This window comes from Eretmochelys imbricata, chromosome 2, assembly GCF_965152235.1.
Source record: "Eretmochelys imbricata isolate rEreImb1 chromosome 2, rEreImb1.hap1, whole genome shotgun sequence".
NCBI lineage: Eukaryota > Metazoa > Chordata > Testudines > Cheloniidae > Eretmochelys > Eretmochelys imbricata.
The window spans coordinates 239,990,268-240,001,596 of NC_135573.1; the positions used below are offsets into that span (position 1 = coordinate 239,990,268).

Below are 11,329 nucleotides of genomic sequence, written 5' to 3' on the forward strand. Positions count from 1 at the left end.
AACACCAGGATGACAGGCAGGAGTAGAACAGAAAGAACACTGGGACAGTGGGGAGGGAGAGAGAGAGAGAGAGAGAGAAAACACTAGAGGAGGAGGTAGCCCGTCTTTGCATGCACTCTTTGAAGATACTGCAAGGGGGAACAGAGTGACAAGGTGTAGAATACATATGTGGGAGGCAGAGATCATAAAAACAATGAAAGGCAGGATAAAACCGATTTTCTGAGTAAGCATCCAAACTTTTGGAGTTCATCGCTGGTTGTGTGTATTTCTGAAAATACTGGAAACCGGATTTTACCTGATTTCACATGTATTTTTCCAAAGGTATGCTGTTGGGTTGAGACAAACACCTAAGACTAAATATGGCAACGAGTGGGATTTAGTAAGGGTTTTTTTTGGCTTAGTTTAGCAGGGTATTTTAAGAACAACCTGAAAACTTTGTTTTGAGACCCTGATGAAGAATATAGAATGACGTTCACTGGAATGTGTGCACGAGTGCATGCATTCCTCTCCACCAGCGACTGGGGAACGGTCCCTGGATAAAAAGTTTTAATATTGGCACTATACGATATACTCTGCTGAACAGAATTTTTAGATAAGTGATCTCTAAATATTTCTTCATGACACATTTTGGTGGTTCTTTTAATACCTCCCCCAAAAAGATTCTGGGTGCTGTCTCTGCCCTACAGGGAGAAAAAAAGGTTATGCATTAACCAATGAGAGCATAGAGTGCTGATTATTTATTTCCTAGTAATGGAAAATGTAAAAAAAAAAAAATCAGCATAGTTGCCTGACCATTTGCAGCCTTTGATACAACTGATTATGAGGTTTTGTTGACTTAGACCAGGGGTCAGCAACCTTTCAGCAGTAGTGTGCCAGTCTTCATTTATTCACTTTAATTTAAGGTTTCGCGTGCCAGTAATACATTTTAACACTTTTTAGAAGGTCTCTCTGTAAGTCTATATATTATATAACTAAACTATCGTCATATGTAAAGTAAACAAGGTTTTCAAAATGTTTAAGAAGCTTCATTTAAAATTAAATTAAAATGCTGATCTTACACTGCTGGCCCGCTCAGCCCGCTGCCAGCCTGGGGTTCTGTTCACCTAGGCCGACAGCAGGCTGAGCGGGGCCCTGGCTGGCAAGGGGCCGGCAGCCAGAACCCCAGACCAGCAGCAGGCTGAGTGGGGCCGGTGGCCGGGACCCCAGACTGGCAGTGCACTGAGCGGCTCAGCCTGCTGCCACTCAACCTGCTGCCAGTCTGGGGTTCCGTCCGCCGGTTCCTGCCAGCCAGGGTCCCGGCTGCCGGCCCCGCTCAGCCTGCTGCCTGTCTGTGATCCCAGCCCTGCCCACATAGGATGAGTACCTACCTCCTCCCTGGTTCTAGCCCATTCTCTTCCTCTCTCTCTGCACTGAGCTGAGGGTGGGAGTGTGCTGAGAACAGGGATAGGGGGGTGAAGGAGCAGGCTCGGGGTTGGGGTACAGCGTCTGGCCAAGAGCTAGAATAAGGGAGGGAGCTCAGGGTTGGAGCAGGAGGTTTGGGGGTGGAGTGCTCACCTTGACTCCCATTTGGTGTGAGGAGTGCAGGTGGGAATGTGTGTGTGGGGTGTGCAGGAGCTCCCGTTTGGTGCTCAGGGTGGGAATGTGGGGGGTGGGGAGGCTGGGTATGTGTGGGGGGTGCAGGAGCCAGAGCTGGCTGTGTGAGGGGGGTGCAGGGGTCAGGGCAGAGGTCTGGGGGTGTGCTCCCAGCCCCCTGCCCTGAGCAGCTCATGGCAGGGGGCTGGAGGGGATATGCCCTGATTCCACCCCCTGTTCCCACAGCCCCATCCCCACCTCTGAGTGCGCTGCGGCTCCACTTCTCCCCCTCCCTCCCTTGCAAGGGCCATCAGCTGATCCGCAGCAGGGAGGGAGACGAGGAGGGGCAGGAACCCAGCACGCTGGGGGAAGAGGCAGGGGAGGGGGGGAAACTTGCCTGCCTCTTCTTCTTTATCCTGCCCCGGGGGGGAAGGGCAGGATTTTTAATGGATGCTGCTGCCTGCCGGGGTCCTGGCCTGGGTTCGGCAGCTGGCTGAGCAGGGCCGGTGGCTGGGACTCGGCAGGCAGCAGCTGCCATTAAAAACTGGCACACGTGCCATAGGTTGCCGACCCCTGACTTAGTGAACTTTAGCAAGAGTGGATGGTATAGCTGGTCTTGGAAATCCCAAATGATGATTTTGGGAGTAATTACGCTTTCACAGGGAGCATATTTCACAAGCTCATCAGCAACTCTTGGCTTTCTTGTTCTTTCAGATGCAGTTAGTGCTGACTGATCAATAAAGCTAGTGAGCTAAACATACTGGATTTAGTTATTTGAGTAACTGCTTCTTCTCACATCTGCCATCTACTGCTGCAACAACAACCACTGATATCATCAGCTGGGGAGCTTGCTAACAGTTTTCTGATTTAAAACATCAGGAGGCTGACGGTCCAACATTTATAGTGACAGGTCCTCAGTTCTGGAATTCATTTCCTACAGTAGTTCTGTGGAGCTAGAGTTTACTGACACATTGCAAGGCCAACTATTTCTCTGGCTTTTGCCCATGCATGGAGGAAAAAATATGAAAATATTTTTATAGGGGAAGGTAGCATCTTGACTTTTTGCAAAAAAATCTGTTGTATTGAAGTGCATATGCATACTAGGATTGTAACATTTTATTAAACATAAAATCAACCTTTTGTCTTCCCATAGATATCTAACAGGTAGGGTGGTAGAAAATTTGGGGTTTAAGGTTTTATGCTTTCTTAAGCAATCTTATTTTTAATATGGTCATCTGTCTTTTTTATATTAACTAAAACCCCTGTACATAAGTGGACTTCACACATTTCTAAAAGTCAGAACTGCAACAAGTGCTGCCTTTGTACACACATTTGAAATAAACTCTATTAACGTTCACGTTAAAAATGCTAACTAATTTGTTTTCAATGTAAGTGGTAAAACAGATGATTCACTGCTGTCATTAGAACAGATCACAAAGAAAAAATGGATAAAATTCTAATATTTTTGATTCTCTGAGTCAAGTTTAACATTTCTAGAAAAAATTTTGTCAAAATAAACATACCAAAGTGTGCTGAACCACTGCTACTTTTACTTTGTATAGAGGTACTGCATGTCTGGGTCCCAGGTTGTGCTGTGCCTGTTCGATTTATACCCCTGTATAATTTCCTACAGGAGAGTTCATCATTGTCACTGTCATGTAGCGATGGTGTCCGAGGCCTAAAATGCCGCCATCTACATGATTTGATATTGACTAGTATCTGACTGAGGTCTTTAGAGAAAGATTTGTCCGAGGTATTTGTTTCTGAGGTATTGGCAACTTGACTGATTGAAGAGTGTTGCGTTGAGGAAAGCATTTCCAAATCCAGCTGGCGAAACGTACTGTTGTAGTCTGAATGCGCTCTGTCCAGTAGCACCCTAAAATGGAAGTGCAATAAACTTAGCAGACAATAATAAGCCAAAACCAGAAAGGTCACCACACACCAGTTTCTCATAGCAGGAATTTCTTTAGCATGAACAAAGCTCAAAATATTATGAAGTACAGCCACACACTTAAATCCTACTTTACGGTGAGTGGTGTTTATTTTTTAATAAACTGGAACTTGTCATGTCAATGTTTCAGAATTTATTATGGCCCATCTAACAAACAGCAAGGCACTCATACATTTTTGATATTTTGACTTCAACTTGGTAGAACTGTACTGAATATTCAATTTGCAAAGTATCAGGTATGTGAGGAGAAGATAAAAATGAGAATGTTAAATTTTAATCCATAAATCCTAACTAAGCAGCAAAACGTGTCTCCAAAGGGCCAAAAAGTAAGCCAATTTCTCTCTTAGCTGCTGAATACATCAGTTCCACCCATAGAAGTGACCCAACCCAGCCTTTCCAACCACTGAATATGCCCACAGCCACAAGAAGTGCTAAAGCTGTCACTCTCTACCTATCTAACCTCCTGGCAAAACCCTCAAGGGGTATCCAGATCCTTTCCTGATTTGTTGAAATTAAATTAGAAGATGCTGAAATTCACAGATTCTATGAAAGTGTGATTTAGATGCTACTGAAAACATAATTAGGGTGCCTCCAGAATATAGCTGATCTGTTCTCATTAGGTGTGGGTTTCCAGGGTAAGTAAAGGAAATATCTTGGGCTTGCCAGTGGTTCCCTGTTTCAGAAACTCTGTAGAACAGCTCAGACCTGTTACCCCCAGAGGACGATACAGCCTTCTGATAAAGATTGACACAAGCAGTATTCTTTTCAAAACACAGCACTTCTTTATTGGTGCAAATATTAAGAATCCTTAATACAATAACAAACAATCCCCTTATTGATGTTATAAAACACAAATTCTTTATAAGCTAAAAAGCACCCCAAACCATGTTGTCTAACAGTTTGAGGCGATCCTAAGTGATGTGCCTTGCTTCACAGAGCTAGTCATCCACAGTTCGCTGAGAGCAGTTTTTAGATGTTCTTTAAATCTTACGTATATAAGTTCCTTTTACAATTAAAACACATTCATACATCTTTATTAGCCCACGCATGTACGTACACACCCACACCCCTACTTATAATTATCGGACAGACTTATTACACTGTACTGTCTCCTGTGCATTCTGTCTCTTCTCCGTTTGCTCCAGGGACAGGACTCCCTCTGATGCTGTTCTTTAGAGGGTGCTCTCTTCTTAGCTCTTAACTATCCCACTCAACTACTCCTGCTGCCCACTGACACGCTGACCTTTATACAGTTCTGTCAGAACTTTATAGACCTTCTGATACTATCCTTCCGTCAGATCTTTCTTGGATGCGTGCCAACTACCAACATTCTAAACTGTCTGTTCTATTTTTAGCCTGCAACCCTTATTTACCTCCCAGTGGTATGATCTGCTGCTATTTTTAGTATTGTTTACCACCTTTTACTGTCAATTCTATATTTAGTGCTCTGTGACCTGCAGCTTCCATCTAATGGTGACTTGTGCTTATTTAAAATGGAAGCCAGAGATCTTGGTACTTTAAGGTGGAAAAAAGTATGTTATCACTACCACAGCCATTCAGGTGCTTCCATAGCAATAAGCTAATATTGTATAAATCTGAAAGTTAAGTGAAGGTATTTGTTTTGTTGACTGAACAAACTATGACCTGACCAACTTTTTTAAAAACACACTCATTTATAGAAAATGTAAAAGATATTTAAATATGTATAGTCTTTAATTAGGTATGGAAAAACATATTACCTATATAAAGAAAAAGGAATACAGAAATTCTTCTAGGCCAAGATTTTCAGAAGTGGATGCCTAAAGTAACGCTCCTTAGAGTCCATAATTAGCCACCTAAGTGAATGTCCGGAGTATCTACCATTGCTCAACTACCTCACTGGCAACTGCTTTGGTACACAGCACTTTTGAAAGATGAAGTACTTAAACATGAACTTAGCTTAAGTGATTTGCCGTATCTAGGCCTTATTTGGGAGCATAACATTGAACTCCCATTTTCTGGAAGTCTCAGTCTTAAAAATTAAGATGCTAGACAATCACAAAACTGTCTGCAGATTTCAGGATTACAAGTAACATGTTAGCCCACAGCAGCAATCGTACATAGCTATATTTTAAAGGTATGTCAGACTGAACTTTCAGGACTTCAGTTTCTCAAGTAGAGGATGATCTCTGGGTTCTGGGAGAGGGGAAACCCATTTTTAAAATCTACCATTCACCAACCAATCTTCACAAATAATTTTTATACTACAACCGCCAACGTTAGCTCTGGAGTGGTAAAAGCCTTTCCCAATATCAACAGTAATGGTCTATAAACAAAGAAGCAAACAGTGTCAGGATGGCTTTTACAGACAGTGGAACAAACCAAAAGATAAAAAAAATCAGTAAGTGAAAGCATTCCATATGTGCTATCTTTTAGGGTGCCAGTGTCTTTCATTTTCACTTTTGCCCTTGTGTCAATTTTAAAATTATCCACAGCTTTTTATAGCAATAATTAAGGCAGCTTACCTTCCACCACGCCCAACCCGTCTTCGTGCAAACCCAATACACCTTTGGGGTACAGTGAGCGTGGTTAAGCAGTATCTATAGCGGACATCTCCTAATCTTCCATCTTTAGGACTACTCCATGGCCAGTTGCCAGTCTGATCTAAATGAGGCTTAAAAGAATTTGAGAGAACAATTAAAAATAAGATTTATTCTATAATGATGCTCAGTCTTATAGTTTATAAATAAGTCTCACTTACAGCATAGTACTGACAACCTGCTTTCCTACGGAAAGCAAAAGGACCATCAGGATCATTTTCTTCCTCAGCTTCGGAGGAACCAGACATAACCTTTGAAAACACAAAGGGAGCTGGTAAGGTCATGAGATAGATTTCTACTGCTCTTAGAAAAGAAGCAGTAAACTGTCGAGATCATACTTGGGAAAGAGGTTCTTCATCTGAGCTGGGGAAATCATACTGATTCAGATCTTTAGCATTAAAGACTGGCAGTGCAGCAGGACTTGTCTGTTGAGGAGTAGCAGCAGCAGATGAAGGTAAGACTTTGGGCTTTTTCTCATATTTCCTTTTGGGTCTTATAACATCAGCTTTCTCTTGCTGCAAGAAAATAAAAGTTTCCCGTTGGAGTCTGTTTTTGAAGCTTTTCTGTTGCAAAATTGCCACCCTTAAGTCTTTTACTGAGTGGCCAGAGAGGTTGAAGTGTAGGAGAACTGCTGAGCTTGAATTAATATGCAAACTAGATACCATTAACTTGGGTTTGAATAGAGACTGGGAGTGGCTGGGTCATTACACATACTGAATCTATTTCCCTATGTTAAGTATCCTCACACCTTCTTGTCAACTGTCTAAATGGGCCATCTTGATTATCATTACAAAAGTTTTTTTCTCCTGCTGATAATAGCTCATCTTAACTAAATTAGCCTCTTACAGTTTGTATGGCAACTTCCACCGTCTCTGTATGTATATATATCTTCCTACTATATGTTCCATTCTATGCAGCTGACGAAGTGGGCTGTAGCCCACTAAAGCTTATGATTTACCCAATAGACCATTACATGGTGTAAACATAAATTTAACATCATGTTAAAAATTCCTGACAGGAAGTACTCTAGTTGCCTCTTTCAAGCTTTGCAGTAGTGTTGTATACATGAGGAAAAGAGATTTTGGGGGCTAAAAGTATAGATACTTGCATATAATTGCCTAATAAGATAGTCCTATTTATTATGTAAAGCAACATTGAGGAATTCAGCTGCCGCCATTAATAAATAGTGTGCTCTAGAAACTTTATTACAGTAGCAATGTATCACCAGTCTGTAAAGCTCAGACTGATTAGAACCCAACCAGAAGCATTCATCCTTTTAAGGCAGATGAAAGAAATTCCATATGGGCTACTGGATAAAGGCTCTTTCAGATAAAACTACTATGAGGTGTATTGCATTTGAAAACTGACATCAATAATGAATTTATAAAGATATCCTTCACCAAACTGTAGATTTTAAGTTATTTTTTGCAGCTTACATCTTTAAAAAGTATTTTTGCCAGTTTGTAAAGTTAGTTCACAGGCAAAACTGTATGAACAGCATTAGCTGAAAATAGGGACCTAAACGATTCCTGATATAATCTTGCTAGAGTCATAAAATACAAAGACGGATTATCCAGACGCAAGTTTGACATGAGCCTCTCCCAGTCCTGAGCCATTTGCTCTATACTTGCTTTGAACTTCTTCATTTTGCTTTATTTCTTATGCAAGTAATCCTATCTTCAGTAGGACTCTGACAATTTATACCAGCTGAGGATCTGCTAGTGTACTTTAATGATAAGTCTTTCATTTTCCAGAAAAGGTTTTACCTTCAAAAATAAGCATAAATTTCTGGTATAGTCTAAAACCTTTTGTGTCCTGTTGACACAAGACAATGAATGTTTGTTTATAAGTACCACTTCTTTACCTTGTTAACTTTGAATTCCTTCAGTTCCATGGCTTCTTGATGCTTAAATGGACTGCTATTTGTAACAGGAATGATGGGGATGGCATAGGTAGGTTTCATTGGCTGCCGCTGTGCCATAACCTCAGACATGATCTCTCCACTGTAGTCACCCAAATTATACCTGAAATTAAAATTTTTTTTAGTGCTAAATTGTCAAAAACCCTGAATATTTGCATACCATTTTTAGTTTCCACAAACTGCACATGACATAGTATAACTTTGATACATTACATAGTAGTTACAATAAGAATACTACTCGCAGCTTTTGGCATTAAAAAGATGTATAGCTAAATCAGAAAATCCTCAGGAGGACAATAACTAACAAACAAAGACAACATTTAGACACTATTACTTCAGGAGAGAGATTAATACAATGGACTCTGCAATGCCCAGAGGAAAAGTAGGCAAGGAACCAAATGATAGCTCTCTAAAAGCTTCAGAAAAGTTGTAGAAAATGAAGAAAAAAGGGGTGGGGGTAGGAAGGGAAAAAATAGAGAATTATTATTTTAATAGGTGGATGTGTCACAAGTACTAACGACCTAAACTAAAACAAAAAAGTAGTAAGAAGTACTTTAAACAACAAGGCAAAGGTGCCTGAGCCATAATCTCATATTACAAGCTTTCACCATGTTAGCAATGGTTGGTTCCAAAGGTCATTGCACCACGACTCCCTTTTGACAACAAAAATTACTACATGACCCCAGGAAGGAGGACTGAAGCCTGAGCCCACCTGAGTCCCGCCACCCCGGGCAGGAGGTCCAAACCCAAAGCCCTGCTGACCGTATTAAAATGGGGTCGCAACCCAGTTTGAGAACTGCTGGGCTATAGTATTCAGTATCTTAAAAGAGTAAAAAACTTATAGATATCCAGATATATTTCAATTTCTGAAAGTGTCCATATAATTTGCTCAGAGTAAACATACACACATAAATTAAAGATCAATACTCCATGTCAGAAATCAACTAAAAAACCTCTACATATTGCAAAGATGATATCAGGCCATCATGAGGTGGGAGGGGTGGGATATGTCTGTTGGATAATGTGTTGATAGGAGTGCTTAATTACATACAAACAACTCCTATAGATAGAACAGTGCATTATATCACTGGAGAAGGCTGCCAGTTCTTCTGCCCAGGTGGATTTTGGATCAGATGTTAAAGCGGTCGAGACAAAGAGGATGGTGAAAAAGGAAAGGGGTAAAACCTATAAATAATTTGTGATTCACTGCCACACCAAAAGTTTTTGATCTGTGTCACTGGCATAGACATCACTTATGGCAAAGCTTAATTTCACTTAAGAAATTTAAGATACATCAAAAGAATTCCAGGTTTCCAAAATGGGGAGCTACACAATAATCAGAAAGCTACTTAAATGGAAATTAAAAGATACCCGTCACAAGGAAAAAAAGGCCTGCAAACTACATGGAGACTATTTAAATCATCATAACAGAGATTGAAACTAATTGTATGCCCCAAATAAAAGAGAAAAAGAAAACAGTACGAGAACCAAAAAATACCACCATGGCTAAATTACACAGTAAAAAGGTACATAGAGGCAAAAAGGCATCCTTTAAAAACTGGAAATTAAATTCTAGTGAGGAGAAAGGAGCATAAACTCTAGCAAGTCAGGTGTAAAAGTATAAGCTAGGCAAAGAATTTGAAGAGAAACTAGCTAAAGATAAAAATAATTGTTGTTAGTTCTTTGTAAGTACATCAGAAGCCGGAAGCCTGTCAAACAATCAGTGGGGCCACTGGACGATGGACGAATTGAAGGAACACTGAAGGAAACAAGGCTGCTGGGGAGAAGCTAAATGAATTCTTCATATCAGTTTTCACTGCAGAGAATGTGGGTGAGATCCCCACACCATAGCCATTCTTTTTAGGTGAAAAATCTGAGGAACTGTCCCAGATTGAGCAGGTTTTGAGCAGGTTTGAACTGTCCCAAAGGAGCAGGTTTTGGAACCAATGGATATATTAAACAGTAATAAGTCACCAGGACCAGATGGAATTCACCCAAGTGTTCTGAAGGAAATCAAATGTGAAATTGCAGAATTACTAACTGTGGTACGTAACCTATTGCTTAAGTCAGCCTCTGTACCAGAAGACTGAGGGGTAGCCAACGTAATACCAATATTTCAAAAAGGCTTCAGAGGCAATCCTTGCAATTTTAGGCTGGTAAGCCTAAATTCAGTACAAAGCACATTGGTTGAAACTACAGTAAAGAACGGAATTATCAGACGCAGATCAACATGATATGCTAGGGAAGAGTCAACCCAGGTTTGTGAAGGGAAATCATGCCTCAGCAATCTAATAGAGTTTTTTGAGGATATGAACAGGCATGTGGACAAGGGTGATCCAGCTGATACAGTGTACTTGGACTTTCAGAAAACCTTTGACAAGGTCCCTCCCCAAGAAGTGTTGAAGTAAATTAAGCAGTTATAGGATACGAGGAAAGGTCAATAACTGGTTAAAAGACAGGAAACAAAGGGAGAGGAATAAATAGTCAGTTTTCACAATGGGGAGAGGTAAATAATAGTGTCTCCCATGGATCTGACTGGGTCCTTGCTGATTAACATATTCATACATTATCTGAAAAATGGGTACACACAGTGGAGGTGGCAAAATTTGCCGACAATACAAAATTACTCAAGATAGTTGTGTCCAAAGCCGACTGCAAAGAGCTATAAAGGGATTTGATTAAACTGGGTGACAAAATGAGAGATGAAATTTCATGCTGATAAATGCAAAATAATGCCGATTGGGATTATTGTTTCCAACTATACATGCAAAATAATGGGGTCTAAATTAGCTGTTACCACTCAGAGATGTTTGAGTCATTGTGGATAACTCCCTGAAAATATCTGCTCAATGTGCAATGGCAGTCAAAAAAGCTAACAATGTTAGGAACCATTTGGAAAGGAATAAATAATATAGAAAATATCAATATCCCTATACAAGGCCGTGGTATGCCCACACCTTGAACACTGCATGCAGTTCCAGTCACCCTCTCTCAAAAGAGATATTAGAATTAGAAAAGGTACAGAGAAAGACAACAAAAATCATTAGGGGTATTAAACACCTTCCATATGAGAGAGATTAAAAAGACTGGGACTGTTCAGCTTAGAAAAGAGATGACTAAGGGGAGATATGATAGAAGTCTCTAAAAGCATGGTAGGTATGGAGAAAGGGAATAAGGAAGTGTTATTTACCCCTTCACATAACAGAAGAACTAGGTGTCACCCAGTGAAATTAACAGGCAACACATTTAAAGCAAACATAAGGAAGTATTTCTTCACAATGCAGAGTCAACCTTTAAACTTGTTGC

At 40.5% G+C, this 11,329-nt stretch overlaps 1 protein-coding gene across 4 annotated transcripts in view; it reads right to left on the reverse strand.

The window, feature by feature from the left end:
* The window catches only part of EPC1 (enhancer of polycomb 1), a 108,541-nt gene that overhangs the window by 18,860 nt on the left and 78,352 nt on the right, over window positions 1-11,329 (reverse strand). For all 4 annotated transcript variants that reach the window (XR_013344954.1, XM_077808287.1, XM_077808285.1 and 1 more), the window contains 5 exons: window positions 7,967-8,126; window positions 6,441-6,617; window positions 6,264-6,353; window positions 6,028-6,176; window positions 3,096-3,448 (listed from right to left, as the gene is read on the reverse strand). Coding sequence is in view for 3 of the 4 variants with exons in the window: in XM_077808287.1 (XP_077664413.1) it covers window positions 3,096-3,448; window positions 6,028-6,176; window positions 6,264-6,353; window positions 6,441-6,617; window positions 7,967-8,126 (929 nt within the window). In the remaining variant the exon portion in view is untranslated. The remainder of the gene's footprint in view (window positions 1-3,095; window positions 3,449-6,027; window positions 6,177-6,263; window positions 6,354-6,440; window positions 6,618-7,966; window positions 8,127-11,329) is intronic.